The 25,174-nt window shown below is 64.4% G+C and overlaps 7 protein-coding genes across 11 annotated transcripts; 5 read left to right on the top strand and 2 right to left on the bottom strand.

The window, feature by feature from the left end:
* Positions 1–6: 6 nt before the first annotated feature.
* LOC121673521 (nucleoside diphosphate-linked moiety X motif 8-like) lies at positions 7–1,349 on the top strand (the record flags this gene model as incomplete). The annotated part of the gene is made up of 3 exons (XM_042046880.1): positions 7–159; positions 836–913; positions 988–1,349. Coding segments are annotated over 3 exons (462 nt in total), but the record flags the coding sequence as incomplete, so codon positions are not given.
* A 335-nt stretch (positions 1,350–1,684) lies between these two features.
* LOC121673517 (NADH dehydrogenase [ubiquinone] flavoprotein 1, mitochondrial) lies at positions 1,685–4,202 on the bottom strand. 2 transcript variants are annotated; one of them, XM_042046872.1, is made up of 10 exons: positions 4,067–4,200; positions 3,900–3,982; positions 3,658–3,828; positions 3,396–3,579; positions 3,122–3,311; positions 2,571–2,783; positions 2,329–2,495; positions 2,171–2,252; positions 1,953–2,098; positions 1,685–1,877 (listed from the first exon to the last, which is right to left on the bottom strand). In XM_042046872.1, the coding sequence occupies exons 1-10, from the start codon at positions 4,118–4,120 to the stop codon at positions 1,794–1,796; spliced, it is 1,374 nt and encodes a 457-aa protein (XP_041902806.1). In that variant the 5' UTR covers positions 4,121–4,200; the 3' UTR covers positions 1,685–1,793. The 2 variants fall into 2 exon arrangements, with proteins under 2 accessions (XP_041902806.1, XP_041902805.1); XM_042046871.1 differs by having other exon boundaries at positions 1,953–2,252; positions 4,067–4,202.
* Positions 4,203–4,434: 232 nt separating this feature from the next.
* On the top strand, positions 4,435–7,076 carry LOC121673518 (calcium-binding protein 2-like). 4 transcript variants are annotated; one of them, XM_042046874.1, is made up of 7 exons: positions 4,435–4,851; positions 5,323–5,484; positions 5,609–5,639; positions 5,718–5,852; positions 5,925–6,034; positions 6,112–6,259; positions 6,333–6,446. In XM_042046874.1, exons 1-7 carry the CDS (start codon positions 4,594–4,596, stop codon positions 6,356–6,358), a joined length of 870 nt encoding a protein of 289 aa, XP_041902808.1. In that variant the 5' UTR covers positions 4,435–4,593; the 3' UTR covers positions 6,359–6,446. The 4 variants fall into 4 exon arrangements, with proteins under 4 accessions (XP_041902808.1, XP_041902807.1, XP_041902809.1 ...); XM_042046877.1 differs by lacking the exon at positions 4,435–4,851 and adding an exon at positions 4,883–5,195; XM_042046873.1 differs by having other exon boundaries at positions 6,112–7,076.
* Positions 7,077–7,624: 548 nt separating this feature from the next.
* Positions 7,625–8,779, top strand: LOC121673520 (cyclin-dependent kinase 2-associated protein 2). The gene is made up of 4 exons (XM_042046879.1): positions 7,625–7,973; positions 8,129–8,229; positions 8,322–8,454; positions 8,569–8,779. Exons 1-4 carry the CDS (start codon positions 7,883–7,885, stop codon positions 8,634–8,636), a joined length of 393 nt encoding a protein of 130 aa, XP_041902813.1. The 5' UTR covers positions 7,625–7,882; the 3' UTR covers positions 8,637–8,779.
* Positions 8,780–9,025: 246 nt separating this feature from the next.
* On the top strand, positions 9,026–20,303 carry LOC121673516 (membrane-associated phosphatidylinositol transfer protein 1-like). The gene is made up of 24 exons (XM_042046870.1): positions 9,026–9,125; positions 9,670–9,787; positions 10,391–10,605; positions 10,679–10,800; positions 13,196–13,420; positions 13,506–13,820; positions 14,138–14,233; positions 14,341–14,448; positions 14,554–14,615; positions 14,699–14,943; positions 15,393–15,582; positions 15,684–15,791; positions 15,884–16,026; positions 16,253–16,431; positions 16,766–16,936; positions 17,133–17,282; positions 17,387–17,535; positions 17,606–17,716; positions 17,851–17,967; positions 18,177–18,325; positions 18,426–18,575; positions 18,914–19,097; positions 19,347–19,475; positions 19,581–20,303. The coding sequence occupies exons 2-24, from the start codon at positions 9,710–9,712 to the stop codon at positions 19,845–19,847; spliced, it is 3,663 nt and encodes a 1,220-aa protein (XP_041902804.1). The 5' UTR covers positions 9,026–9,125; positions 9,670–9,709; the 3' UTR covers positions 19,848–20,303.
* Positions 20,304–20,564: 261 nt separating this feature from the next.
* LOC121673519 (AH receptor-interacting protein-like) lies at positions 20,565–22,936 on the bottom strand. The gene is made up of 6 exons (XM_042046878.1): positions 22,686–22,936; positions 22,371–22,550; positions 21,988–22,176; positions 21,635–21,811; positions 21,407–21,548; positions 20,565–21,321 (listed from the first exon to the last, which is right to left on the bottom strand). The coding sequence occupies exons 1-6, from the start codon at positions 22,782–22,784 to the stop codon at positions 21,116–21,118; spliced, it is 993 nt and encodes a 330-aa protein (XP_041902812.1). The 5' UTR covers positions 22,785–22,936; the 3' UTR covers positions 20,565–21,115.
* A 1,304-nt stretch (positions 22,937–24,240) lies between these two features.
* On the top strand, positions 24,241–25,171 carry LOC121673522 (scavenger receptor cysteine-rich type 1 protein M130-like; the record flags this gene model as incomplete). The annotated part of the gene is made up of 3 exons (XM_042046881.1): positions 24,241–24,326; positions 24,397–24,714; positions 24,803–25,171. Coding segments are annotated over exons 1-3 (739 nt in total), but the record flags the coding sequence as incomplete, so codon positions are not given.
* Between the last annotated feature and the right edge of the window lie 3 nt (positions 25,172–25,174).

Raw genomic sequence — 25,174 nt, 5'->3', positions numbered from 1 at the left:
CCCCCCCCCCCCCATCCCTCCCGCAGCTTCCCCGGTGGGCGGCGGGACCCGGCGGACGGGGACGCGGTGGCCACGGCTCTGCGGGAGACGCGGGAGGAGCTGGGGGTGGCGGTGGCAGCCACCAGCGTCTGGGGACAGCTGCGAACGCTGCCCGACCGGGTACCGGGCAACGGCAGGGCTTGGGGGTGCGGGGGGACAAGGGCGTGCGGGGACAAGGACAAAAGGGCAGGCGGCAGGGACACAGGGATGGGATCAAGGTGACAGGGAAGGCGGCAGGGTCATGGGTGACGGGTACAAGGGTTCTGGTGTGATGGGTTTGAGGTGACGGGCACAGGTGACAGGGGTTTTGGTGACAGGAACAAAGAACAAGGGGTGACAGGAACAAGGCTGCAGGAACACAAAGGGGTTCAGTTGACAGGGACAAAGCAGTAGGGACACAGGTGACAGAACAAGGGTTCTGGGTGACAGGGCAACAGGGTCATGGGTGAGGTTCTGGGTGACAGGGCAACAGGGTGATGGGTGATGGGTTCAGGGGGATAGGGACACAGGCGATAGGTATTAGAGGTGATGGGGATTCTGGGTGATGGGGACAGGGCAGTAGGGACAAGGGTGCAACAGGGACACAGCTGATGGCTTACAGGTGACAGGGACAGGTCAGCAGGAACATGGGTGACAAGAGTTCTGGGGATTCAAGGTGACAGGACACAAGGCAGTGGCACTGGTGAGAGGGTGACACACATGACGAGTGCCTGCACTGGGTGCAGGGGGGTCAAGGCACAGGGGTGGCACTTTGGGGCAGGGGTGTCACCCTGTCCCTTGCTGACACACCTTCCAGCAGGGAATGACCGTGGCGCCCGTTGTGGCCAACCTGGGGCCGCTGGAGGCCTTGACGCTGACCCCCAACCCTGACGAGGTGAGCGACTCCTCCCCAGGCCTGCTCCCCTTACTGTGGCAGCCAGTCCCAGTCACTGTGGTTTGTGCCGACAGGTGGAGGAGGTGTTTACCCTGCCCCTGGCTCACCTGCTCCGCGAGGAGAACCAGGGCTACACCCACTTCCGCACGGCCAGCGGCTACGGATATACCTTGCCCGTGTTCCTCAACGGCCCCCACAAAGTGTGGGGGCTCACAGCCATCGTCACTGAGCTGACCCTGGAGCTGCTGGTGCCCGGCCACTACCGCAGGAAAACCCGTGTGCCGCCCCGGAAAGCCCCAGCCTGAGTGGGGAGGGGGCAGGGGGCGGCTGTGGGGTCCCCGTGCCTTGGTTCTCCACCCGTGCACGGGGAAAACGGCTCCGAGCCCAGCGGTGATGTCGCACACTGTGATTCAGTAAAAGCCATGTTTGGAACTGCCCCGGGCTCTGAGTTGTGGAACAGGGCCAGGACAGTTGTCCCCTGGCACAGGCACAGGAGGAGGAATCCTGGTGCCACTGTGGCGGGGACAGGGAGTGTGGGGTCCCCACAGAGGGAACTGTGTCTAATACCCCACAGCCATCGCCTCTGCCACACCCCCAGTCCCACAGAGGAGCTGTGGATCCTCATGGAAATCCAGGATCACCCCCTGAGGTATCTAGGCCCCGGCTGTGTGACCCCATGATCCCTGGGGATCTCCTGCTCCAGGGCAAGCAGGACCCAGAGGCCCTCTGCCCTGTCAGTCTCTTCCCACCATTTTATGTCCACAGCAGAGCCTGGGAGCACAGCAGTGTTTATTGAGGACTCTCTGGAGAGCCCTCTGAGTGCTGCCAGCACCCCAGAAACCCCTCACAAGCAGGAAAAGGGAGGTGTGGTGGTGAATCCTTATGCCGACGCTGCTCGGGCTTTGGCCTCGTTGTAGCGCCGCATCCTCTCCTCGAGCTCGGGGCGGAAGTGGCGGATGAGGCCCTGCATGGAGCAGAGGAGCTGGTTAATGGGGTGGGGGAAGGCTGCTGGCCCCCCCAGGTCCCCCGGGCCCCTCACCTGCACGGGCCAGGCCGCGCCGTCGCCCAGGGCGCAGATGGTGTGTCCCTCGATCTGCTTGCTGATCTCCCAGAGTGCGTCGATCTCGGCGGCCTGCGCATCGCCCCGCACGAACCGCGCCATCACCTTGTTCATCCAGTCCACACCTGCAGGAATTGGGATGGGGGTCCGTGCAGTGCCCCTGTCCCGCAGTCCCTCACCCGAGGCCCCCTGCTCACCTTCCCGGCATGGGGTGCACTGTCCGCAGCTCTCGTGCTTGTAGAACTCGATCAGGCGCGCGATGGCTTTGATGATGTCGGTCTGAGAAGAGAGACAGGGAGGGGAAGGTGAGGGTCCCACCGTGGCTGAGGGATTCGGGGGGGGGCCCATCCCTTACCGATTTGTCCATGACAATGACGGCGGCTGTGCCCAGCCCGCTCTGCACCTGCACCAGGGAATCGAAGTCCATCAGCACTGTCTCACACACGGACTTGGGCAGCAGCGGCGTGGAGGAGCCACCCGGGATGACGGCCAGCAGGTTGTCCCAGCCCCCGCGGACACCCCCTGCAAAGAGGGGGGTCAGGACAGGCGGCTCCAGCCCTGCGCCCCACTCCAGCCTGGCTTGGCCGCGGCACTCACCGGCGTGTTTCTCAATGAGCTCCTTGAGCGGCACCGACATCTCCTCCTCCACCGTGCAGGGCGTGTTGACGTGCCCCGAGATGTTGAAGAGCTTGGTGCCGGAATTCCGCTCCCGGCCGAAGCTGGCGAACCAGGCGCCACCACGCCGGCAGATCGTGGGGGCCACCGACACTGTCTCCACATTAGCCACCGTGGTGGGGCAGCCGAACACACCTGAAAAACATTAGGAAAAAATTCCTCCCTGTGAGGGTGGTGATGCCCTGGCACAATTGGCCCAGAGAAGCTGTAGCTGCCGCATCCCTGGAAGTGTCCAAGGCCAGGTTCAACAGGGCTTGGAGCAACCTGGGATAGTGGTATAGGGCCCATGGAAGTGGGGTGGAACGAGACAGTCTTTTCAGGTCCCTTCCAACCCACACCATTCTATGAAACAGTGGGAGCTCTCAATGGATGTGGTGTTGGCTGTGGTATTGTCCTTGCGGCAGGACAGTGTCCCGGGGACAATTGTTTTGGGGTGGCAGCTGGGAATTCCGGATGGAGCTGTGGGGCCGTACCCACGTCGGCGGGGAAGGGGGGCTTGAGGCGGGGCTTCCCCTGCTTGCCCTCGATGGACTCGATGAGCGCCGTCTCCTCCCCACAGATGTAGGCACCGGCACCACGCACCACGAACACATCGAAGGCGTATCCCGACCCGCAGGCATCGCCGCCCAGCAGCCCGGCCTCGTATGCCTCACGGATGGCCACCTGCAGCAGGGCGGGTGGTGAGCCCGGGAGCGCCCCGAGCCACGCCAGGAGATGTGGGGTGGCTGTGAGGCGCTCCGCCCTCACCTGCAGGTTGGAGGCCTCGTTGTAGAACTCCCCGCGGATGTAGATGTACGCGGCGCGGGCGCCCATAGCCCGCCCCGCCACCAGGCAGCCCTCCAGCAGCTTGTGCGGGTCGTGCCGCATGATCTCCCGGTCCTTGCAGGTGCCCGGCTCGCCCTCGTCCGCGTTCACCACCAGGTACTTGGGTCTGCGGGCAGCTCACGTCAGGGGGGCTCCCCGCAGGGCGGGGCCGCGGGACCGGAGCTGCGGCCGGTCCTGATCTCACCTCCCGTCCGGGGGTTTGTTCATGAAGCTCCACTTGAGCCCGGTGGGGAACCCGGCGCCGCCGCGGCCCCGCAGCCCCGAGGTCTTGATCTCGCCGAGGATCCAGTCCACGCCCTTGAGCAGGATCTCCTTCGTCTTGTACCAGTCGCCGCGGCGCAGCGCGCCCTGCAGCCTGCGGGCACCGGGCACCGTGGCACCGGGCACCGTGGCACCGGCACCCGCCGCGCTACTCCCGCTACTCACCGCCAGTCGTGCCGCCCGTAGAGGTTGGTGAAAATCCGGTCCTCATCCCGCAGCGACCCGAACTGCGTCTTCTTGGGCGCCGTCTGCGGGGACATATGGATTCAGCACCGGGAACACCGGGACCTGTTCCGCATGGTCCCGGCGCTCCCCGCCCTGTCCCCGCTCACCGAGAAGGAGGCGGCGGGCAGACGCCGCAGCGCCAGCAGCTGCCTGCCGGCCATTGCGGGGGGCACCGGCACCGGGACCGACCACCGTCACCTTCAGGCGCCCCCGCGGTGACGTCAGGGGGAGCGCCGGCGGCGCGGCAGTGACGTCAGCGAGAGAGGTCGGCCCGGGGTCTGGGTTTAGGGGCGGGGCCGCGGGGCGTGGCCGCAGGGCGGGCTCGTGGCCCCAGAGGGGCGTGGCCTCGCTGGCGGCGCGCCGGCACGTGCCCCGCGCCCGGGCCCGGGTCGGGTTTCGGCGCTGAAACCGGAGCCCCCCGTCCGCTCCCCCCGAAGCCCCCCGGGGCGCCTCGCTCCCCCCCCCCAGCGCTCCGGGGGGTCGCTGCGCTCCACCCGATCTCCTGGGCAACGCGGCGAGTCCCGGGGACGACGGTGGCCTCGTCTCTGCGAGGGGCGAGCGCAGGTTCGGGAGGATCTGGTTTCCTCCTGCTTGGTCCCGGTCGTGGGGAGGAGAAGGAGTAGGAGCGGGCGGAATGTTCTTCCTCTTCCGCGGGCCGCAGCGGCGCGGCACCGGCAGCCCCGCGCCCCTCACCTGCCGGGGCGCCCCCCGGCACCACGGCCCCGGCCGGAGGGGTGCCCGCCGCTCCCGCCCGGCCCCTCGGCCCGGGGGTCCCGGCACCGCCGGCACTGCGCGGAGCCGGGGGAGGTTAAACCATAGTGGTGCGTCCCCCATGGAGCATCAGCGGGCTGCCGAGGAGCCGGGGCCCCGGCCGCCCCCCGCTTTTGGGCAGGTAACCGGCGGCGGGGACAGCGCCGGGGCACGGTGGGTGCCGGGGATCCTGCGTGCCCTCGCAGGGTGGCTGTGGGACTGGGGAACAGCTGGGCGGCTCCCCACATCTGGAGCAGGGCGGCCGAGCGGGAAATAATCCGGAGGATTATGCGCGCGGGCGCGGCACCCCCCCCCCCGCGCCTGCCCTGCATATCCCCAGATATTCCATAAAAACCTCAAATCCCCGGTGGCAGCCCCACGGTCTGCGCTAGCCAGCCCCCCTGGGGCCAGGCATGTCCTGCGGCGCGGGGGCAGCCCCCAGCCATGGGCAACTGCACCAAGACCCCTGAGCGACGGCTCCCAAAGGTACGGCCGGGCTGGGATACCCCGTGGGGCAGCAGCAGCAGCAGGAGGAGGAGGAGGAGGAGGAGGAGGAGGAGGAGGGGGTCCCTGCTTGGCCCCCCCTTGCCACTGATGCCCGCTCCACTTGCAGGATGGGAAGCCGCACTCGGGCGCTCCAGGCTCCGGCACAGGGGACCCCGAGGACCTGCTGGACGTGGCACAGACCCCCCCGCTGCAGGGATACTCGGTGCTGCAGGGGCTGGTGGGGCCGGCCTGCATCTTCCTTCGGCAGAGCATCGCCATCACCCAGCGGGTACGCGACTACTGTCCCCTCCCTGCATGCTGCCTGCGCTCCCGGGGGGCTTAGGGCAGGATCCCTGCAGGATCCCTGGGAGTAGGACCCCCTCCTTCGTCTCTTCCCATTTTCTCTTCCCCAGGACCGGGAGCTGCGGCCTGAGGAGATTGAAGGTGAGGTTTTGGGGAGAGGGTCCCTCCCAGGTGGGTGGCGGTGCCGGGTTGCTGGTGGTGACGCTGTGGTGTCCCCAGAGCTGAAGCAGGCGTTCCGGGAGTTTGACAAGGACCATGATGGCTACATCAGCTACAAGGACCTGGGCGAGTGCATGCGGACCATGGGCTACATGCCCACGGAGATGGAGCTCATCGAGCTGTCCCAGCAGATCAGTACGTGGTGGGGCCAGTGGGTCCTGAGCGATCCCTGCCCCATGCCCCACTGACACCCCCCTCCTGCTGCAGCTGGGGGCAAGGTGGATTTTGATGATTTTGTGGAGCTGATGGGCCCCAAGATGCTGGCAGAGACAGCGGATATGATTGGGATCAAGGAGCTGCGTGATGCCTTCCGTGAGGTACGGGGACGGGGGGACGGACGGGTAGGCTGCCAGCGTGCCAATGGTGGCTGGTGGCAACAGGACCTTGTCTGTAGTTTGACACCAATGGGGACGGGCAGATCAGCATGCCGGAGCTGCGGGAGGCCATGCGCAAGCTCCTGGGGCAGCAGCTCAACTACCGGGAGGTGGATGAGATTCTCAAGGATGTGGATCTCAATGGCGATGGCCTGGTGGACTTCGAAGGTAGGAGCAGGGAAGGGGCCAGGAGCGCCCCCAGGGACATCTGGGATGTTCCGCGTGTGTTTTTCCCCGGCAGAGTTTGTGCGGATGATGTCGCGCTGAGGGTGGTGTGTGCCAACGCGGGACCCAAGCCCCCCGTGCCTTACGAAGAGGAGGGGGCCACAGAGGGACCCCCAGCTCCAGGGGCTGGGGCGGTGCTGGCGCAGCAGCGCTCGTGCCTGGGGTGAGGCCGAGTGCCGGAGCTGCTCCGATGCCGAGGTCTGACCATGGCGGGAGGCACTGGGGCAAATGTCGGGACCCTTTTCGGCACAGGCTCGGCCAAGCTTCGACTGCTCTCACCCTCATCTCTGCTCTCTCCCTGCACCATCCCCCTTCCCACCCTGACCTCACCCTAAAAGGCGCACCATTGTGGTCCCCTCTCCTCCATCCCTTCTGCTCATCTCTCCAGCCTCCATTCCCACTCTGTATGCCACGCTGAGCCCCTCAGGCTCCCCACACACCGTGTTTAATGCGGACTGCACAGCATAACCTGCCCTGTCACTGTGGTTTGAGCTCAGACCTACCCCAGACCCGCCTAGGGTGAGGCATCCCTCCCCTTTTGGGGCCAGCACAGACTCTCATGGATGTTCTGACAGCCCCCAGCACAGGGGAGACTCCTAGCACCCCGGCCAGGAGACCCTCGAGGAGAGAAATAAAGCATTACCAGGTGGGAGGGCCTCAGCCAGCTGCAGGCAGGGCTGCTGCAGGAACCCCTCCCTGCCCTGGCTGCAGTTTTGGGGCCAATTTTGCCCTTTTGAAATGATAAAACTCTCTCTACAGACTTTTGTTTTGTGTTTTATGTTGTTTCCAAAGGGTTTATTGGTGATCGTGCCATCCACTGGTCTGCCCCAAAACCCCGGACCCCCACTGTGTATCACGGGAGCCCCGCAGGGAACCGGGACCCCGGGCACCCCCGCACCTGTTCGGGCACAGGGCCGAATGCACAGCCGGCGGGTGGGGCCGGTTCCCGGGACCGGCGGCGGCAGATGCCCCCCGAAGTCCGGGCAGGGGTTCACCCCTGCAGAGAGTCGGGACGCCCTGACCTGCGCCGGCTCGGGGCTGTGGGGTGACACGGGGTCCCGCGGCGGCGGGGGGAGCGCGGCGGTGCCGATGGTGCCGCTCCCGGTGTCCTCCCCCATTCCCGGTGCCCCCCCCCCAGGCGGTGGCGCCGGGCAGTCACGTGACCCGCAGAGGGTCCGGCGCGCGGCGGGGCGTGGTCTGCGCCGCAGTCACGTGGTCGGGGAGGCACCGACGGGGCGGGGCCGACGCCGCGTGTCTCCACGGTGACCGGCCGGCGGGCGCGCGGCGGCGTGATGACGTTGTGCGCGTGACGCGCCTGCGTCATCACCGCGAGCGCCGGCGGAGGGGGGAGAGACCTGGGTCAGGCCGGGGCCGCGCAGCGCCACCGGGAACCGGGGCTGCCGCGCTCCGCTCCGGTTCCCGGCTTCCCGCCGGGCCGAGCGGGGCCGAGCTGAGCTGAAGAGAGGCGGGCACCGGCGATACAACCGGCGGGGCGAGCGCGGGGGCCGCACGCCGACCCCCGCCGCGGGGCTCCAGGGATCCGGGAGCGGCGGGCGGCAGTCGGGGATGTCCTACAAGCCCATCGCTCCCGCCCCCGCTACCCCCGGAGCCGCCAGCGCCAGCCCCGCCCCGCCGGGGCCCGGGGCACCGTCCGCCGGTGAGAGAACCCCCCGGTAACCGCGGGGGACGAGGGGCACCGGGAGCGGAGAGAGACCCGGGGGACGCAGGGGGGGTGCCCTGGGAAGGGATGGTACCGGATGAGGGAGGTGTCGAGGAAGGGGGAGTGCGGCCGTGACCCTGAGTTTCCCGTAGCCACGAGTGTCCCGTCGCCCTCCGGTTCCGTCCCCGGCGCCGCCGCCCCTTTCCGGCCGCTCTTCAATGACTTCGGGCCGCCGTCCATGGGCTACGTGCAGGTGAGGCGCGGGGCTGGGGCCGGTGGGGCCGGGCGCGGCGGCGGGGGCGGCCCCCAGCCCCTCCGTCCCTCCGTGTTCCCCTGTTCCCGCAGGCCATGAAGCCCCCCGGGGCGCAGGGCTCGCAGAGCACCTACACCGACCTGCTCTCGGTCATCGAGGAGATGGGGAAGGAGATCCGGCCCACCTACGCTGGCAGCAAGAGCGCCATGGAGCGGCTGAAGCGGGGTAGGGGCGGGGGGGGAAACCGGGCGGCCGCCGGGACTGCGCCCCCGAGGCTCCCCAGCCCCGTGGGGAGGGACTGGAGTGTGATTTGAGGTGTCCCTGTGCTTCTCCCCGCAGGGATCATCCACGCCCGGGCGCTGGTCAGGGAGTGCCTGGCCGAGACAGAGCGAAACGCCCGCACGTAACGGCAGCTGCCACCCGGGACCCCCCGGGACTCCCCGGTGGTGGCGGCGGGGGCGGGGGGCCGCCGTGCTGCCCGAGCCCCCCCTCCCCGCGCTCTCCGCTCTTTATAAATGCGTGTTTTTATAAATAAAGGACAATGTTGGGACTTGGCCTCGGTGTGTCCCCGCGGGGATGGGTCCCGACGCTCATGGTGGGACGCGGCGTAGAGGTGGGGGAGTCGGGGAAGGGTTTGGAGCCGAGCTGGGTGGGTGTCCCGGAGCTGAGAGGTGCAGGAGTGAACAAACCACTCTTTGATTACTTAAAAAAGTGGCTTTTTAAACAAAACACCGGGTTTTTCCGGGGGCGGCGGTGCCGGTACACGCGGAGCGTCCGTGAGTGGCGCTCGCTGCCTTCCGCTCTCTGACGTCACGAGCCCCCCCCTCACCTCCCTACGTCACCGTGGGAACGGGCTGTGATGTCACGATCCGAGGGGCCGGTGCGGAGCGGCGCAGGTTCGGTGGGGCCGGGGGGCGGCGGGGACCGGGCGGGCGGAGGGAGTGGAGGGGGCCGCGTTGCCATGGCAACGGAGCGGAGCCGAGTGGGGCCGAGCCGGGCCGAACCCGGGGCCGAGGGGGCCCGAGCGGTACCGGACTGAGCCGAACGTGGGGCCGAACCCGGGGCCGAGCCGGGCCGAGCGGTACCGGACTGAACCGAAGCCGTAGCCGAGCGGTACCGGACTCAGCCGAACCCGGGACCGAGCTGTTCCGAGCCGGGCCGAGCGGTGCCGGGCGGTACCGGACTCAGTCGAGCGTGGGGCCGAGCTGGGTCGAACCCGGGGCCGAGCGCAGCCGAGCGGTACCAGACTGAACCGAACCCGTAACCGAGCGGTATCGGACCCAGCCGAACCCGGTGGCGGAGAGGTTCCGAGACGGGCCGAACCCGGACCTAGCGGTACCGGGCTGAGCTGAGTGTGCCCCGAGCGGTTCCGAAGGGGTGCCGAACCGGCCCGAGTTGTCCCGAAGCCGGTCCGGTCCGGTGTAACAAAAGCCCCCTCAGGCGCTGCCCCCGCTGTGTCCCGCTATCCCCCGCCGCCGCCATGCTGATCAAGGAGTACCACATCCTGCTGCCCATGAGCCTGGAGGAGTACCAGGTGGCCCAGCTCTACATGATCCAGGTGGGGATGCGGGGCTGAGCAGGGGGGGCTGAGCCCAGGGGCTGCATGGGTCTGGGGTTTGTGGGGCTGAGCCTGAGGGGTGTGGGGTCCAAGGGTCAAGACTGAGGAGGTGCACAGGGCTGTGGGGCTGGGCATGGGGAGCTGGAGGGGTGCAGGGATCTGGGGACTGAGCCTGAGGGGGTGCGGGGGGCTGAGAGAGGCTGGAGATTGTAGCCTGGGGGGTGCAGTGGGCTGTGGGAGAGCGTGAAGGGTGCAGGGCTGAGCCTGGGGGTGCACAGGGGACTTTGAGGCTGAGCATGGGATGTTGGAGGGTGTGGTGGGGCTGTGGGGCTGAGTGTGAGGAACTGGGGAGCTGTAGGGCTGAGCATGGAGCCTGGAGTGGCACGGGCTGGCCTGAGGCTGATCCCAAGCAATTGGCAGATTGCAGGGGTGTCAGTGAGGCTTTGGGTGGGTTTGGGGCCACTGAGCCAAGTAGGGGGTCCTGTGAACAGGTGTGGGGCTGGTGGATGGCAGCACATGGGGATGGGAGTGTATGGGGACCCGGGGTGCCCACAGGGATCTCGAGGCTTGGAGGGGCTGTGCTGAGCCATCACCTCTGTGCAGAAGAAGAGCCGGGAGGAGTCGAGTGGTGAGGGCAGCGGTGTGGAGATCCTGGCTAACCGGCCCTACAGTGACGGCCCCGGGGGCAGTGGCCAGTACACCCACAAGATCTACCATGTCGGCTCCCACATCCCCAGCTGGTTCCGGGCGCTGCTCCCCAAAGCTGCACTCCAGGTGGAGGAGGAGTCCTGGAATGCTTATCCCTACACACGTACCAGGTGGGAGCTGGGAGGCAGCAGGGTGGGCTGTGGGGCTGGCTGTACTCCAGGGCTCAGTCCTGTGCCCCTCCAGGTACACATGTCCCTTTGTGGAGAAGTTTTCCATTGAGATCGAGACGTACTACCGCCCGGATGCGGGGCAGCAGACCAACATCTTCAACCTGAGTGTGGCAGAGAAGAGGCAGAGGATTTTGGGTGGGTATGGCTGGCTTGGGGAGCTGGGCAGGACCCGGTGGCTGCTGGGATTCCCACACAGTGCTCCTGGGATGGGTGTGTGGATGTGATGGGGCCTTAGGGGCTCGATTTCACTCTCTTTGCTGGTCCTGATGGTTTGGGGATGCCGGAAGGGAAGAGCTCCCTGGATCCTGAGCTCCTTGCCCCAAGCTCCTTGTGACCCAGGCTCCCTGCTCCAAGCTCCCTGTCTGTTCCCTCTCAGGGGTGCTGAATTAAGTTTCACATTAAAAATATTTTCAGGGATAGTTTTGTCCTCTGCCTCTTCCCTTGCCTCTATTTCTGTTTGCAGCTTCTCCTTCCTAGTGCCAGTCTGCTCCCCTCTCCTTCTGTGTCCCAGATCTGTTCTGGCATGGATTTGCCTTCTCAGTCTCTCCTGGTGTACATGGGACCCCAAATCTGGGTGTTTTGGATCAGCTGGAGCAGGGAGAGCTGGAAAAGCATGTCCCTATTTTCCTACCCCCTTGCCCTGCTTCCCTTCTCCCCAGGGCTTTGCTCCAGATCACTTTCTGGCTTCTTTCTGGGGAGACTGGTGGGCAGAACTGGGAGCTCCAGGTGGGATTCTTCCCTCTCTGGCAGGTTCCCGTTCCCGGTGGTGTGGATGTGGTCAGTTCAGGTGCCAGAGTGTGGAGTGTTATGCGCTGCCTCTTAAAATGGAGGCCTAAAATAGGCACGTGGAGGAAATGATTCATCTGACCTATTTCTCTCCCCGGCCCTTGCGGCACTGGGGATGTCTGGCCGGGATACTGATGGCTCGGACCTGGGGGCAGGAATTCTCCCCCTACTGCCCTGGGAAGCAACCAGGGCCAAGCAGACGGCATCAGGGCATGGCCCTGTGCCTGCTGCCTGGTTTTTCACTCTAGTGCCCATCCTGTGGGCATTCCACAGGGCACTTAGCATCTCCAGTGGCTGCTGCCTTCCACAGGGAGCAGGGTTTTAGTGGGACCAGCCCCAGTGTGGATCCCACTGGGATCTTCTCTGCCGTGGTGTCCTGTAGCACTGACAGATTTAAACCCCTCTCACGTTTCAAAGGACGATGGAAAAACATGGTCTGGGTGATCTGCAGGGATAACTGCTTCCTTGGCAGCCTGCTCCCAGTGGCAAAAGCAAAGGGAGTTGGATTGTGATGGGAATGACTCTGCCAGGAGCTGCTTGGGGACAGCAGGTTCTATCCCAGCTCTTTGCTGCGGTTATCCAAGATGCTTGGCATCATGCTGTGCATTGCATCATTTTTGTGGATTCAGGGCATTTCTAGTTTTCTTTTTCCCCCTTTTTTCAGCCCAAGCTGGAGGAAGAGAGGCTGACAGGTCCTTGGGGACATCAAGGCAAATAACTGCAGGGTTTGGCACAGTTTGGGAATGGGGACAGTGCTGCGGGACGGTACTGGGAGCCAGTGGGGTGCCCTGGGATCCCCCAAACCACGCTGGAGGAACCCAACCTGGAGACAGGGCTGGAAAAGCCAAATTCTAGGAGATTTTGTGCTGGATTGAGCCCACATGGGTGTTGGATCATGTTTTCCTGGGTGTCATTCATGAGCCTCTCTCCGGTCTTGGGAGGTCATCCTCATTTGGAGGGAGCTCACCCTCATTTCGGGAGAGGTCACCTCTGTTTGGGGATAGGGTTCATTGCCCTCCCCCCCCGGCTCTCTGGAGGCTCCTGTGTCACGTGGTGGTTTTGCTGTGCCCTGTTTTTGGGGGACCCTCGGGCTTCTTGGCAGGGGGAGCTGGGAGCTGTGCCGAGCTGCCTCATGTGCTGTCCCTGTCCTCAGCCCCCACATCCCCCAGGTGGCCACGATCACTCTGCAGCTGCCAGATCTGCTGGCTAATGCATGTGTGTGTGTCAGTCCTGGCTCTCCGCATGCTCCCAGCCCCTCCCTCCCTGTGCTGCTCCCTGGGGTGCTGGATTGGGATCCCACGTGGGGACAGGGATGTCTTTGGATGCATCAAGGGTGTCTGTGATGTTCCAGCCTTGGCATTTTGTATGTTTTATCAGGAAATTCTTCCCTGTGAGGGAACACAGGTTGCCCAGAGAAACTGCAGATGCTCCATCCCTGGAAGTGTCCAAGGCCAGGTTGGATGGGGCTTGGAGCAACCTGGGATAGTGGAAGGTGTCCCTGCCCATGGCAGGGAGTGGAATGAGATGATCCATAAGGTCCCTTCCAACCGAAACCATTCCAGGATTTTGTGATTCCAGAACTCCAAGATTCTGGGATTCTAGGACAGAGAGTGTTTGCTGCCAGCTGCATTGGGTGCATGGCTTGTGGGAGTATTTGACCTGATTTTTGTCCCTTTTTCTTTCTTTTCCTACCTATGCCCCCTTGCCAAGCGCTGGGAGGTGACAAGCGCCATTCTCCCCACAGACACCATTGACATCGTGCGTGATCCCATCTCCCCCGGGGAATACAAGCCTGAGGAGGATCCCAAACTCTACCACTCATCCAAGACGGGCCGGGGGCCGCTGGGGGATGACTGGCTGGAGGCGGCGGTGGCCAGCGGTCCCCTCATGTGTGCCTACAAGCTCTGCAAGGTGGAGTTCCGATACTGGGGGATGCAGTCCAAGATCGAGCAGTTCATCCATGATGTGGGTGAGTTCGGAGCCGTGGGTTGCTGGAGGGTCATTTGGGCAGCCATGGGACCGCACTGGACTCACTTCCCCACTTCTTCCCCCAGGTTTGAGGAAGGTGATGCTGCGCGCCCACCGCCAAGCCTGGTGCTGGCAGGATGAGTGGACAGACTTGACAATGGAGGATATCCGGCAGCTGGAGGAGGAGACAGCACAAATGCTGGCACAGAAGATGGCCAAGTGTGGCGAGGGCGAGGAGCCACCTGCGGCTGGGATCAGCCCTGAGGGGCGTCCGGAGCCAGACGGGCCTGGTGGGCAGGAGGAGGCCGAGCTGCAGGCGGGGACTGATACCCCCTCCGATGATACCTTTGCCAAGCAGTGGTCCACCTCTTCCCGGTCTTCCTACTCTTCCCAGCATGGAGGTGAGAGACCAGGTCTGGTGTGGTTATGCACTGGATGCTGCAGTTCTCCATAGGTGATGTGTCAGGGCACTGTTTTGCCTGGCTTGGGCGTCCTGGGCTGGGGCTCTGGGTGTCCCAGGTCTGGTGCAAGGTTTCTAGAAGGGGCCCTGGGTGACCCAGGGATGCTCCTGGATCTCCTGGAGGGACTCCGGGTGACATAGGGATGGCCCCAGATCTCCCTGGGGGGGCTCTGGGTCCAGGACCAAGGAGGAGCTGTGGGGCAGGAGCGGGGGTCTCTCTTCAGGGGGCTGTGGGTGCTGATCTCCTGTGGGTGGCAGGGGGCGTGTCTCCTCAGAGCCTGTCGGAGTGGCGGATGCAGAACATTGCCCGGGACTCGGAGAACAGCTCTGAAGAGGAATTTTTCGATGCCCACGGTACTGGCACCATCTTGGGACAGGCTGGATGGGGGTGAGGCCGTCTGAGGATGGGCGTGCAGGCACAGGGGTGTCTCCCCACCCATGCTTCCCTCCTGCCTCTGCAGAGGATCTGTCTGACAGCGATGAGGTCTTTGCCAAGGAGATGACCAAGTGGAGCTCCAACGACTTCTTGGACACGCTTGAGCGGCCAGCAGAGCTGGATGAGGCACTGGGTGAGTGCTGGGGTGAGCAGCCCAAATCCTTGGGTGGATGTCCTAGGAGGGGCCTGACTCCCACCTGGAGACCCCAACTGGCTCACCAGGGCTGTGTGCTCGCAGGGGACGGAGCCAGCGCCACCAAGGGGGATGGTGAAGAGTTGGGAACATCCAGCTTCCCTGAGGTGGGTGTCCCCTCCCTCGGGCCATGTCCTACTGCTGTGCTCTACTGCCGTGCCCCCCGACTTAACTGCTCTCCTTCCTGCAGGGCGGCATGGCAGAGAGCACGGAGCAGATGTGCCGGATCCACGCACTCTTCCTCATCCTCCACAGTGGGAACATCCTCGATCAGGGAGCGGGCGAGCCGGGCTCCAAGCAGGCAGATGTGCAGACACTGGCGGCCACCTTTGATGCTGTCACCCGCGTCCACTTTCCCGAGGCACTGGGACATGTGGCCCTGCGCCTGGTGCCCTGCCCGCCCATCTGTGCTGCAGCCTACGCCCTTGTTTCCAAGTACGGATTCCCGCTGGGAAAGCAGGGGACCGGGGAGCTGGTGTCCTTGGAGAGGGGGCTTTACTTCTGGTGGGACATTAAGGACTTGGGATGGGATGGGATGGGGGTTAACTGCTGGGTGTCCCAGGGCACACAGGTGTTTTGTTGTGGGATGAGGACAGTGGGGCGGGATGGGGCGGGATGGGATGGGATGGGGATAACTCCTTGTGCAGCATCCTGGGGTGAACAAGCATTGTGCAAAGAGATGGGGACATCAGGGCAGGATGGAATGGCATGGAATTGGATGGGATGGGGATAACTCTGGATACAGCATCCTGAGTGAGCAAGTGTCTTGTGGTGGGATGGGATGGGGATTACTCCTGGTGTGGCATCTCAGGGTGAACCAGTACCATGCAATGGAATGAGGACATCAGAACAGTCCCGTTCATCCCTCGCCATGTCCCCCTCAGGCTCAGCCCCTACAGCCACGACAGGGACAGCCTGTCCAGCAGCCAGGACCACATCCCACTGGCAGCGCTCCCGCTGCTGGCCACCTCCTCAGGCATCTACCAGCACGCCGTGGGCACCGTCATTGCCCGCGCCAACCAGGCCTACGCAGCCTTCCTGCACTCCGGAGAGGGCACCGGCTTCTGTGGCCAGGTGAGGTGGAATGTGGGGGGAAGCTTGGCTCTGGGGTCCAGCTGTGACCCTGCATGGAGTGTTTGGGGGTCACCCTCCTCATGGGTCTGTGGTCTCTGCAGGTGGTGCTGCTCGGGGACTGTGTGGGTGGCATTCTGGGATTCGATGCCCTGTGCCAGAGCCGGGTGGGCTCTGGGGGCAGCCGGAGCAGCAGCCGCCGGGGCAGCCTGGTGAGTGCCTACACCCCAACACCCCCTGGGAGGGGTTTGGGGGTGCACTGGGGGCTATATGGGGTCTGGGTGTTTGCTGCCTCTCCCTGCAGAGCACGGAGCCCATCTCCCCGGAGCAGTGTGGCGGCCTGGACCCACTGGCTGATGGGACAGAGGGAGCACCGGTATTGGGCCAGGCCAGCCCTGAGCCCCCAGGGACACAGGGGGACAGCCAGCAGCACAGCTCCATGTGCAGGTGAGCCCAAGGGGGATGGTTTGCTATCTTGTGCTTTATGGAAAGGGTGTAATTCCCATCTGCTTCAGGCTGGGAAGGAGCATTTCATGGAGGCTGCCTGCCCTGGGGTGATCTTGCTGGAGCTCCTCTGGGATAACAGGGCCACGCCAGGCACAGCTTTGCCTTCAGGATGGTGGGAGCGCGATGTTGCCATCCCTCCCCATGCCCACTGTCTCTGCTGTCCCAGCCTGCAGGCCAGCGAGGCCCCGCTGGAGGCAGAGGCTCCCCGGAGCAGCGCCATGGCGCTGGATGGGGCGGAGGGTGCCAGCACCCGCCTCGAATTTAAGGTATCCGGCTTCTTCCTCTTTGGTTCCCCACTGGGGCTGGTGCTCGCGCTGCGCAAGACCGTCATGCCTGCTCTGGATGGTGAGGATCCCTGCCTGCTGCGGTGCCAGCCCCTGACCTTCCCTGCAGGGCTCAAGTCCCTGAGTTGTATTCACCCCACAAGCCTGAGCTCCCCAGGACCACCCCAGAGAGCCTTGATTGGGTTTGAGCCCCTCGCATGCCCAGCCCTTCCTGTGTGGGTGTTGGTGGGTGCCTGAGTGTCCCTGCTCTGTGCCAGCCTCAGCCTGTCCCCAGTGCCCCAAATTTCCCTCTCCAGCCCTTCCCCTTGCTGTGTCCTGCTTTACCCCTCCTGGGTGTTTTGCTCCTGGTGCCCCCCAACCCTCGTGTGTGCCCCTGACCCCACTCTGTGCTGCAGTGGCCCAGCTGCGTCCTGCCTGTGAGCAGATCTACAACCTCTTCCACGCCGCCGATCCCTGTGCCTCCCGCCTGGAGCCCCTCCTGGCCAAGGCCTTCCACGCTGTGCCCCCCCTCAGCGTGCCCCGATACCAGAAGTACCCCTTGGGTGATGGCACCTCGTCCCTGTTGGGTGAGCAGGTCCCCTCCAGGCTGGTGCCAGGCACCCTGGGGCCACGTCAGGGTACCCAGAGCACTCACAGCCTGGCTGGGTGGGGGGAGAGGGATGTGCAAGCCCTTTCTACTGCTTTGGGGCTCTATTGGAGGGCATCCTGGGGTGGTGGGTGTCCCTGGGGACTCTGGGTGTGCTCACCCAGCTCTTTCTGCAGCGGAGGCCCTGCAGACACACTCTGCCCTGTTCCTGCCCAAAGTGGATGTGGCTGCCCCCCCTACCCCCACTGGCAGCTTTGGGGGCTTCTGGAAGGGCAATGAACCAGCAGAGCCCCCCACTCCTGCCAGCACCAGCGAGGTTGTCAAGAGTAAGTGTCATCCCTACCCACCCCTTTGCATCGCATGCGGGCACCTTGGGCTGCACGACATGGGATGAGGTCCAGAAAAGGCTTCATTCCAGCTCTCCCCACAGTCCTGGAGCATTGGTGGGGCCCAAAGCGCATCGACTATTCTCTGTACTGCCCTGATGCCCTGACTGCCTTCCCCACCATCACCCTGCCCCACCTCTTCCATGCCAGCTACTGGGAATCCTCTGACGTGGTGGCCTTCATCCTGCGCCAGGTATGGGCATGGTGGGGTAGGCGGCAAGCTGGGGCTGGCAGAGGCTGAACCAGTGCCATGCTGTTGGCAGGTGATGGAGAAAGAGGGGCCGCAGCCAGCGGAGAGCGAGGAGAGCTCCATCTACAGCCCCGCCATCCCTCGGGAGAAGTGGCAGCGCAAGCGCACCCAAGTGAAGATCCGGGTATGTGGCCAGTGGGAGCCCACCTGGGGCATCCTGGGGTGTGCGGGTTCTGGGACAATCCCGCAGCGCAGTGATGTCCCTGTGGCGCCTCAGGAGCTCCCCCAGGAGCTGCTGAGCACCCCATGTGCCTGCAGAATGTGACAGCCAACCACCGGGCCTGTGATGTGATCGTGTGTGAGGGCAAAGCGCAGGTCCTCAGTGGGCGCTTCATGTATGGACCCCTGGACGTGGTGACACTGACTGGGGAGAAGGTACAGCTGGGCTCAGGAGGCCACCAGGACCCCTCAAACAGGGTGGGAGTGTCCAGGACCAGGCATGGGGCTGGTGTCCCACAGTAGGGGAAGGATGTGGTTAACAGGACCCTGTGTGGGATGGCGAGAGAAGGTTGTAAGGACTTGCAGGTGGGGACACAGCAGGATGTGGTAGTCCAGCCCATGCTCGGCCCGCTTCCTTCTCTCAGGTGGACATCTACATCATGACACAGCCGCTGTCAGGGAAGTGGCTGTACTACGGCACCGAGGTGACGAGTGGCAGCGGGCGCCTGACCTTCACCATCCCTCCAGACAAAGCTCTGGCCATCGGGATCTACCCTGTTCGCATGGTGGTCAGGTGAGGTATCACCTCAGTTCCTCCTCCAGCCCTTTTGGCAGAGCTACACTGCTGCCCTGGCAGCAGAGCCGGTGCCGAGCCACCACCTCTGCCTTTGCAGGGGGGACCACAGCTACGCCGAGGCATACCTGACTGTTGTGGCCCGTGGCACTGAGTCCGTTGTGTTCAGCATCGATGGTTCCTTCACCGCCAGTGTCTCCATCATGGGCAGTGACCCCAAAGTGCGGGCGGGGGCTGTAGACGTTGTAAGGTGGGTGCCCTTCAATAAGGGAGTCAGTCTCCCCGTCTTTCATGGTGTGGTGACAACTCAGTTGGGGCGTGTCAGAGCAGGGACAAAGTGGAAGGTATTCCACCACTCCCTTGCCTCCAGCACATCATCTCTGTGCTGGTGCCCTATTGTGGAAAATAATCCTCTCCAAGTTTGGATGTGGTCCCCACAGTTTTGCTGTGCCTTCCCCTTGATAAAATCCCTGGGAGCAGGGAGGTTTTGGAGGCAGCACCCACACATGCTGTGTTGGGAGATTCCAGCTTCCCACAGCAAGACTGCCTCCACATAGGCTCCTGGCAGCCACCCATGTCCCCTCCCAGGCACTGGCAGGACTCAGGGTACATGATCATCTACGTGACGGGGCGCCCCGACATGCAGAAGCATCGCGTGGTGGCCTGGCTCTCCCAGCACAACTTCCCCCACGGTGCTGTCTCCTTCTGCGACGGGCTCACCCATGACCCACTGCGCCAGAAAGCCGCCTTCCTGCAGAGCCTGCGCACCGAGGTGGGGATGGGGACGCTGCCGGGAGGACACAGGGCTGGTGATGGGGTGGCATGGGCTGTGCCGAAGCCTGTGCACCTCTGCATCCCGGTTCAGATGCTGGGAGCTGGACTGCACTGCCAGGGCAGAGCTGGAAGCTTCTCAGGGCAGCTCCCAGCCATCCCTCTTAACATGAGAGTGTCCCAGCCCCTGGGGGTGGCTGCCCCTGTGGGAAGGGATGTTCCCTGCCCTAATGCTCTTGTCCCTGGGCAGGCAGAGATCTCCATAGTTGCTGGCTATGGCTCCACCAAGGATGTCTCCGTCTACAGCTCGCTGGGACTCGCGCCAGCACACATCTACATTGTGGGACGGGCCGTCAAGAAGTTCCACAACCAGTGCCAGGTATGGTGGTGGCAGGGCTGGGGAGAGCCTGGGGATGCAGGGGACGATGGCTGACCCCACCAGCTGGTCGCGGCCACCAGCTCAGGCTGTCTGTGTGTCCTGCAGTTCCTCTCCGAGGGCTATGTTGCCCACCTGGCCCAGCTGGAAGCCGCAGCCCTGGCCCACTCCCCCAAGGGCCCCCCACGACCTGTGCTGGGCAAAGGCACCTATGGCTGCCCAGCGCCTGTCGACTTCCTGCGAAAGCAGAGCCAGCTCCTGCGCTCCCGGGGCTCCAGCCAGGCAGAGCGGGATGGGGGGTCCCCCTCAGTACCCTCAGGCTTGTCCCGGGCCAAGCCCCGCAGTGTCAGCCTCAAGCTGGAGGGTGAGGAGTGAGGGTGGCATGGCCATGTCCCCCCTCCACTGCATCCCTGATTTCCCAGCAAGGAGCACCTGGGGATGGAGCCGGTGCTGGGCCACAAGCCCATAGGAAGGAGATGAGGGCGCTGGGTCCCCTGAGACTGGGGGTTGCTGGGAGATGGCTCTGAGCCCCCCTGAGGGCCAGAGTGATCCCCTCAGGACTGAGCCACCCTGGGTCCTCCCTGCTGCCCCCAGCCCTGTCCCCTCTGGTCCTTTGGGGCTGTTGGGCAGTGACCAGTGGGGTCTGTGCTCCAGGGTCATTGTCCATGTGCAGAACTGGGGGGCTGTGGCTGTGCCCCAGGGCAAATGGCACCTCCCCACCTATTTATTTCTGTCCAGTGTCACAGGGCAGGGCTGGGTTGGGTTTCCAGAGTGGTTCCTCTGTTCCCCCCCTTTTGTTTCCGTGTTGAATAAAGAGATGTTACGACAAGGTGCCAGCACCCACGAGTCTGTTCTGTGCCTGTGGCACCAGGGTTCCCACCCACTGGGAAAGCCCTGGGGAGCCTCTAGGGACACCATGTCCCACAGGGACATGGCCGTGGGGCACATCAGTTGGGTCACAAGTGATTCAGGACAAGGAAAAGAGCCTGGGGTATGTGGGCTGTGCCATTGCTGATACCCTCCCCCTCTCCGACTTGGTTTCCCCTCATTTACTTCCAGCAGCAAATTTTTGTAGTGACCAGGGGCTGTGACTGGTTTTACTTGAGTTTATCTTGGCACAGCATGACCAGAGGTTTATAGAGATAGCAGGAAGCAGCTGTTATTCTATATAAAATATTCCCGACACTAACATGACAAAAGGAGACACTGGTTTGGGATGATAGCAGCAGCCTGGAGAAGTGACAATGGTGTGGCACGGAGGAGAACAGGCATGAAGCGGTTGAAGCCCAGGCTGAGGCTTGGCGCCGCCCCTCCATTGCCACCATAAAGTATAAAAACATCAAATAAGTGATACAAGTTGTCAGGGAGCAGCAGGCTCGAGTCACCCACGCACCCCTGGCGTGATGATGAGCAGCGTCTAGAGCCCAGCAAAGAGCTTCACCCATGTGCTGCAATGCTTTATGCTGCCACTTAAGTGCCTGGACATGTCCCCAGGCCGTGGCGAGCTCCGGGGCCATTTCCACTGACTTCAAATAAGTAAAATCTGTATTAAACATTAATAAACATCCATGACCATTCCACATGTGGAATATCTAAAAGAACCTGTCCTGAGAGCGCTGGGCTCTCCCTTGTGGCTGCGCACTCTATTGGGAGAAGATGCCCTTGAAGCGGATCTTGTCTTCGGCATCCTTCTCCCGCAGCCGTGCTTCCAGGCTCCGCAGCTCCTTGGAGACCACGGGGCGCAGTGAGGGGTCAAGGGCCAGGACTTTGGCGAAGTCAGCCTGTGCCTCGGCCACGTTCCACACAGCCGCATGGGCCTTGCCCCGCTTGAAGTAGGCCTTGACATTGTCTGTGGGGAAAGAGCTGGGGTCAATGGAGTGTGGGGGTCTCCTGGTGCCCACCACAGCCACCTGCGATGGCCTGTGGCTCCTTACCCTCATACTTGTTGAGGATGGAGGAGCAGTGGTCCAGCACCTCATAGTACTCCTCACACTGCAGCTTGCACTGGCAGTAGTTTAAGAGCAGGGGTGTGATCTTCTGGTCAAGCTCGATCCAGTCTGGAGAGCCCGGCTGCTCCTGTGGCACACAGAGCAGGGAGAGTGAGGGGGAGCTCTCAAGCCCCGCATTCCAGGGGATGCCTGTGTGCATCTGGAAAGACCCACCTTCATCTGCAGGTTCTTGAGACAGGCGATGGCATCATAGTATTTGGCAGCTGCCTCAGGCACCTTGCCCTGCCGGTACAGCTCGTTGCCTTCCTTGTGGATCTGGGGCACAGCCTGGAGCTTCTCCTCATCTGTCATGGCCCATGGGTCCTGCTGGTAGGAGCCGGGTGGCTCCACCTGACAGCACCCCATCATGGAATCAGAGAACAGGATCATGGAATTGTTTAGGGTGGAGACGACCTCTAGGATCATCGAGTCCTGCACAGCCACGGCCACTACTAAACCATGTCCCACATGCCACATCTATGTGTTTTTTTGGACACATCCCCGAGCTCCCCATGCCGGCACCTCACCTTCAGCACCTCGATATCAAAGATGAGGGGCTGGGGGTTCTTCTGGAGTTCGTCGAGGTCGGGGTACCCCAGGGAGTAGTGCTCGTGCATCTGGGCGATGCTGCAGCAGTGCCGCTGCCCCTCCAGCGGATCCTTCCCTGCTGCGATGTTCCGCAGGCTCTTGGACACCAGCGGGTAAAGCACCACGTGCTGCGGGAGGAAAGGGAGCCGGGATTTGGGGGAGGGAAGGGGGCAGAATATCAGGATGCTCCACCCCCGCACCCCGCGGCTGGAGCGTACCGGGGCGCCGCAAACCGCGCCCACAACACAAAGTCACCGCCCACCCGCACGGGCCTCGCCCCCAAACACAGCCCACGCCCCCGCCAGGTCCCCGTCCCGCCCACCTTGGCGTCGCAGCGGAAGCGCGCACGCTCGCCGGGCCGCATGGTTCGCAGCACCGCTTCCCACACCGGCAGCTTGAACTTTTTCCCGACGATGAGCTCCATGGGCTTCCCCCGCGCCCTGCTATCGTCCACCGGCGTCTCCTCATCGCCGCACCGCAGTGTCCGGTAGTGGAAGGTGGCCTGAACGGGCAGGAGGAGCCCGCGGCGTCACCATGGCGACGCAGACGGGGGGGGGGGAGGCGCGCATGCGCGCCTTCCCCGCCGCGTTCCGCTTCCCACATCCCCCCACCCCGCCCGTCCCCGCGCGGACCTGACCTTGGTGCCATCGCAGAAGTCCGGCAGCGGCCCGGTGCCCTCCCGCAGCACCTCCTTGTCCACGCCGTCCGCCCGCAGCTGCTCGACCTGCTGCGCCATCGCGCCCGCTCCGCCCGCGCCGCCAGCCCTGGCTCGGCCGCCTCCGCCGTCGCTCGGGTCTTTCCGGATAGTCGTGGCTGCGCAGGGCGCCCCCTGCCGGCGCGGAGGTGGCGCTGTGAGGCGGAGGCTCCGGGAAGGGGGCGTGGGCAAGAGCAAGGGGCGCGGCCAGCGGTTCCCACGTGGTTCTCCTATTTCCCCGTCTCCCCCCACCCTCCTCGGGTGCCATTCCAGGAGGCACAGGAGGCATTCCGGAATGAAAAGTTCCTGTGACACGCTGCCAACCGCCATGGAAAGGCCGCGGTCCAGGATGGGAGGTTGATAGTGTTCCGGGACCCACAGTGAGGGTCCCCGCCCGCCGCAGGGACAGCGTAGCCTGTTAGTCCCCTCCCGCCAGCCCGGCCGGGTCTCCGTGCGGGCAGGAAGGATAGGCAGCCACGGCAGGGCCTTGCAAAACCGCTGGGGGGGGACACCTCAGGGCTAACCAGGGTTCAGCCCAGCCCACAAGCCATCCCGGGGTGACAGTAGGACACTGGAAAGTTTGCAGGTCCCTGGTCCCTCAGAGAGGCTGGTGGCTCCTGGAGGTGACTCCGCTGCTGCAGGAGTAACCCCGTAGGGAACACGCTGTTCTGCCGCTACCGTCATTGCTCTGCAATGCTGGAAAGGTGGCTCAGCCGCGTCCTCACCCTCATACGCATCAGAGACCTTGAGGCACCTCCTGCTCCCCCCCTCCTGCACCGCTTATATTTCGCTGTTGCTTGGTCCCCGCTTACCCAGCTGGGTCCCCCAGGAATCAAGTGGGCTCTGTGCCCCCCCCCCACTGTGGCTTCACCGCGGCGCGGGGGCAGCGCGGAGCCGCGGCGTTCTCGGTGGCAGCGCAGGTGTCAGGAGCCGCGTGCGGTCGATGCCGACGCCGGGAGGCGCCGGGGGGTGACCGCCTCCTTCCTGCGCTGGCGGCGAGGCGAGCGCGGGGCCGCAGCTGCGGCAGCAGCGCCATGTGCCAGCGCCGCCGCGAGGGACCGGGGAGCCGGCAGCTGCCACCCCCGCGGGGGCTGCGGGCACGGCGGGCGGGGAGCACGCCAAGGATGGGGGCTTTGGGCTTTGCAGGTGCCGGGGCTGAGGGTGGTCGCAGCGCGGCTTTTGGTGGGATTTGGGGTGCAGCGTGTCGCCATCAGTCAGGATGGCTGTGGGCAGGCTCCAGCAGCGGAGTTGGAGGCACGGGGGGGGTAGAGGAAGGGCCCCCGCAGGCCAGGTGCTGTGGGGGGGCTGTCTCCCCCCGGGGACATCCGGGTGGCAGCCCACTGTGGCGGGCTGTGTGACGCCAGAAGCGGAGGCGAGCCTCATATTTGGGCACGGAGCAGGTTATTGGAGGCCGCGGCCCCGCAGCCGGGAGATGAGGCCCTGATAAAGGGTGCCCTGGTGCTGCTGCTGCCTCCGTTGGCTCGGGCGCTGCCGAGACATCCCCTGGCTGCGCGGGGCTCGGCGCCGGGGCCATGGGGCCGATGGCGGCGCTGGGGCTGCTGGTGTGCGCGCAGCTGTGTGCGGGTGAGCGCCGGGCGGCGGGAGCGGGGCCCGCGGCGGTGGCGGGCCCGGCTCAGCAGCCTCCGTGCCGCAGGCTCCGGGGAGCTGCGTCTGGTGGGCGGCGGCGGGCGCTGTGCCGGGCGCGTGGAGGTGAAGCACGGCGGGGAGTGGGGCTCCGTCTGCGTCTACGACTTCGACTGGGAAGCCCATTGGGCCATCGTGGTGTGCCGGCAGCTGGGCTGTGGCCGGGTGGCCAAGGCGTCCCCGTACGCCCCGTTCGGGCAGGGCACCGGGCGCATCTGGCTCCAGCCCTTCTGCCGCGGCACCGAGAAGGCGCTGGAGGAGTGTCCGCACTTCGGGTGGGGACAGCACTTCTGCGGCCACGAGTCGGATGCGGGGGTGACCTGCAGAGGTGAGGGGACGCGCTGGCGGTGCCGGGGCTGTCACGTTGTGCTTGAGCATCCCCGGCAGGGCTGAGCCGTGCCGGTGTCCCGGTGCAGATGCCGTGGAGCTGAGGCTGGCGGGCGGCGGCAGTCCCTGCGCCGGGAGGGTGGAAGTGAAGCTTCGGGGACGCTGGGGCTCGGTGGGAGATGACTTCTGGGACATGGAGGACGCCGAGGTTGTGTGCCAGCATCTGGGCTGTGGCTCGGCTGCCGGTGCCTACTTTGCCCGCGAGATCTTTGGCGCAGGGGAGGGGTCCGTCAGTCTGGTCAATGTGGACTGCAAAGGAAATGAGTCCACTCTCTGGGACTGTGAGATCCGTGGCTGGGGACCTTATAACTTCATCCATAACTACGACACTGCTGTTACTTGCCAAGGTAGGAGCCGGACTGGAGAGGATGTGGCACTTCATGCACGTCCCCGGACACTGA

Source organism: Corvus kubaryi, unplaced genomic scaffold, assembly GCF_017639235.1.
Source record: "Corvus kubaryi isolate FWS band 111438036 unplaced genomic scaffold, C.kubaryi_AGA036_p1.0 65475, whole genome shotgun sequence".
NCBI classification, from domain to species: domain Eukaryota; kingdom Metazoa; phylum Chordata; class Aves; order Passeriformes; family Corvidae; genus Corvus; species Corvus kubaryi.
This window is presented reverse-complemented; position numbering and strand designations above follow the sequence as displayed.

What these genes read in the sequence shown, in the direction of transcription:
- LOC121673517 (XM_042046871.1), bottom strand. Translation starts at nt 4,120, where the DNA reads ATGGCCGGCAGGCAGCTGCTGGCGCTGCGGCGTCTGCCCGCCGCCTCC. An exon ending in CCCCTTCCCCGCCGACGTGG is followed by an intron (nt 2,784 to 3,121) that starts GTACGGCCCCAC and finishes AATGTTTTTCAG; the next exon opens with GTGTGTTCGGCTGCCCCACC. An exon ending in GCGCGGCCTGGCCCGTGCAG is followed by an intron (nt 1,878 to 1,952) that starts GTGAGGGGCCCG and finishes TGCTCCATGCAG; the next exon opens with GGCCTCATCCGCCACTTCCG.
- LOC121673519 (XM_042046878.1), bottom strand. Translation starts at nt 22,784, where the DNA reads ATGGCGCAGCAGGTCGAGCAGCTGCGGGCGGACGGCGTGGACAAGGAG. An exon ending in ACTTCTGCGATGGCACCAAG is followed by an intron (nt 22,551 to 22,685) that starts GTCAGGTCCGCG and finishes CTGCCCGTTCAG; the next exon opens with GCCACCTTCCACTACCGGAC. An exon ending in TTGATATCGAGGTGCTGAAG is followed by an intron (nt 21,812 to 21,987) that starts GTGAGGTGCCGG and finishes GGGTGCTGTCAG; the next exon opens with GTGGAGCCACCCGGCTCCTA.
- LOC121673518 (XM_042046873.1), top strand. Translation starts at nt 4,594, where the DNA reads ATGTTCTTCCTCTTCCGCGGGCCGCAGCGGCGCGGCACCGGCAGCCCC. An exon ending in CGCCCCCCGCTTTTGGGCAG is followed by an intron (nt 4,852 to 5,322) that starts GTAACCGGCGGC and finishes CTCCACTTGCAG; the next exon opens with GATGGGAAGCCGCACTCGGG. An exon ending in CGAGCTGTCCCAGCAGATCA is followed by an intron (nt 5,853 to 5,924) that starts GTACGTGGTGGG and finishes CTCCTGCTGCAG; the next exon opens with CTGGGGGCAAGGTGGATTTT.
- LOC121673520 (XM_042046879.1), top strand. Translation starts at nt 7,883, where the DNA reads ATGTCCTACAAGCCCATCGCTCCCGCCCCCGCTACCCCCGGAGCCGCC. An exon ending in CGTCCATGGGCTACGTGCAG is followed by an intron (nt 8,230 to 8,321) that starts GTGAGGCGCGGG and finishes CTGTTCCCGCAG; the next exon opens with GCCATGAAGCCCCCCGGGGC. An exon ending in CATGGAGCGGCTGAAGCGGG is followed by an intron (nt 8,455 to 8,568) that starts GTAGGGGCGGGG and finishes TTCTCCCCGCAG; the next exon opens with GGATCATCCACGCCCGGGCG.
- LOC121673516 (XM_042046870.1), top strand. Translation starts at nt 9,710, where the DNA reads ATGCTGATCAAGGAGTACCACATCCTGCTGCCCATGAGCCTGGAGGAG. An exon ending in TATCCCTACACACGTACCAG is followed by an intron (nt 10,606 to 10,678) that starts GTGGGAGCTGGG and finishes GTGCCCCTCCAG; the next exon opens with GTACACATGTCCCTTTGTGG. An exon ending in CGTCATGCCTGCTCTGGATG is followed by an intron (nt 16,432 to 16,765) that starts GTGAGGATCCCT and finishes TCTGTGCTGCAG; the next exon opens with TGGCCCAGCTGCGTCCTGCC.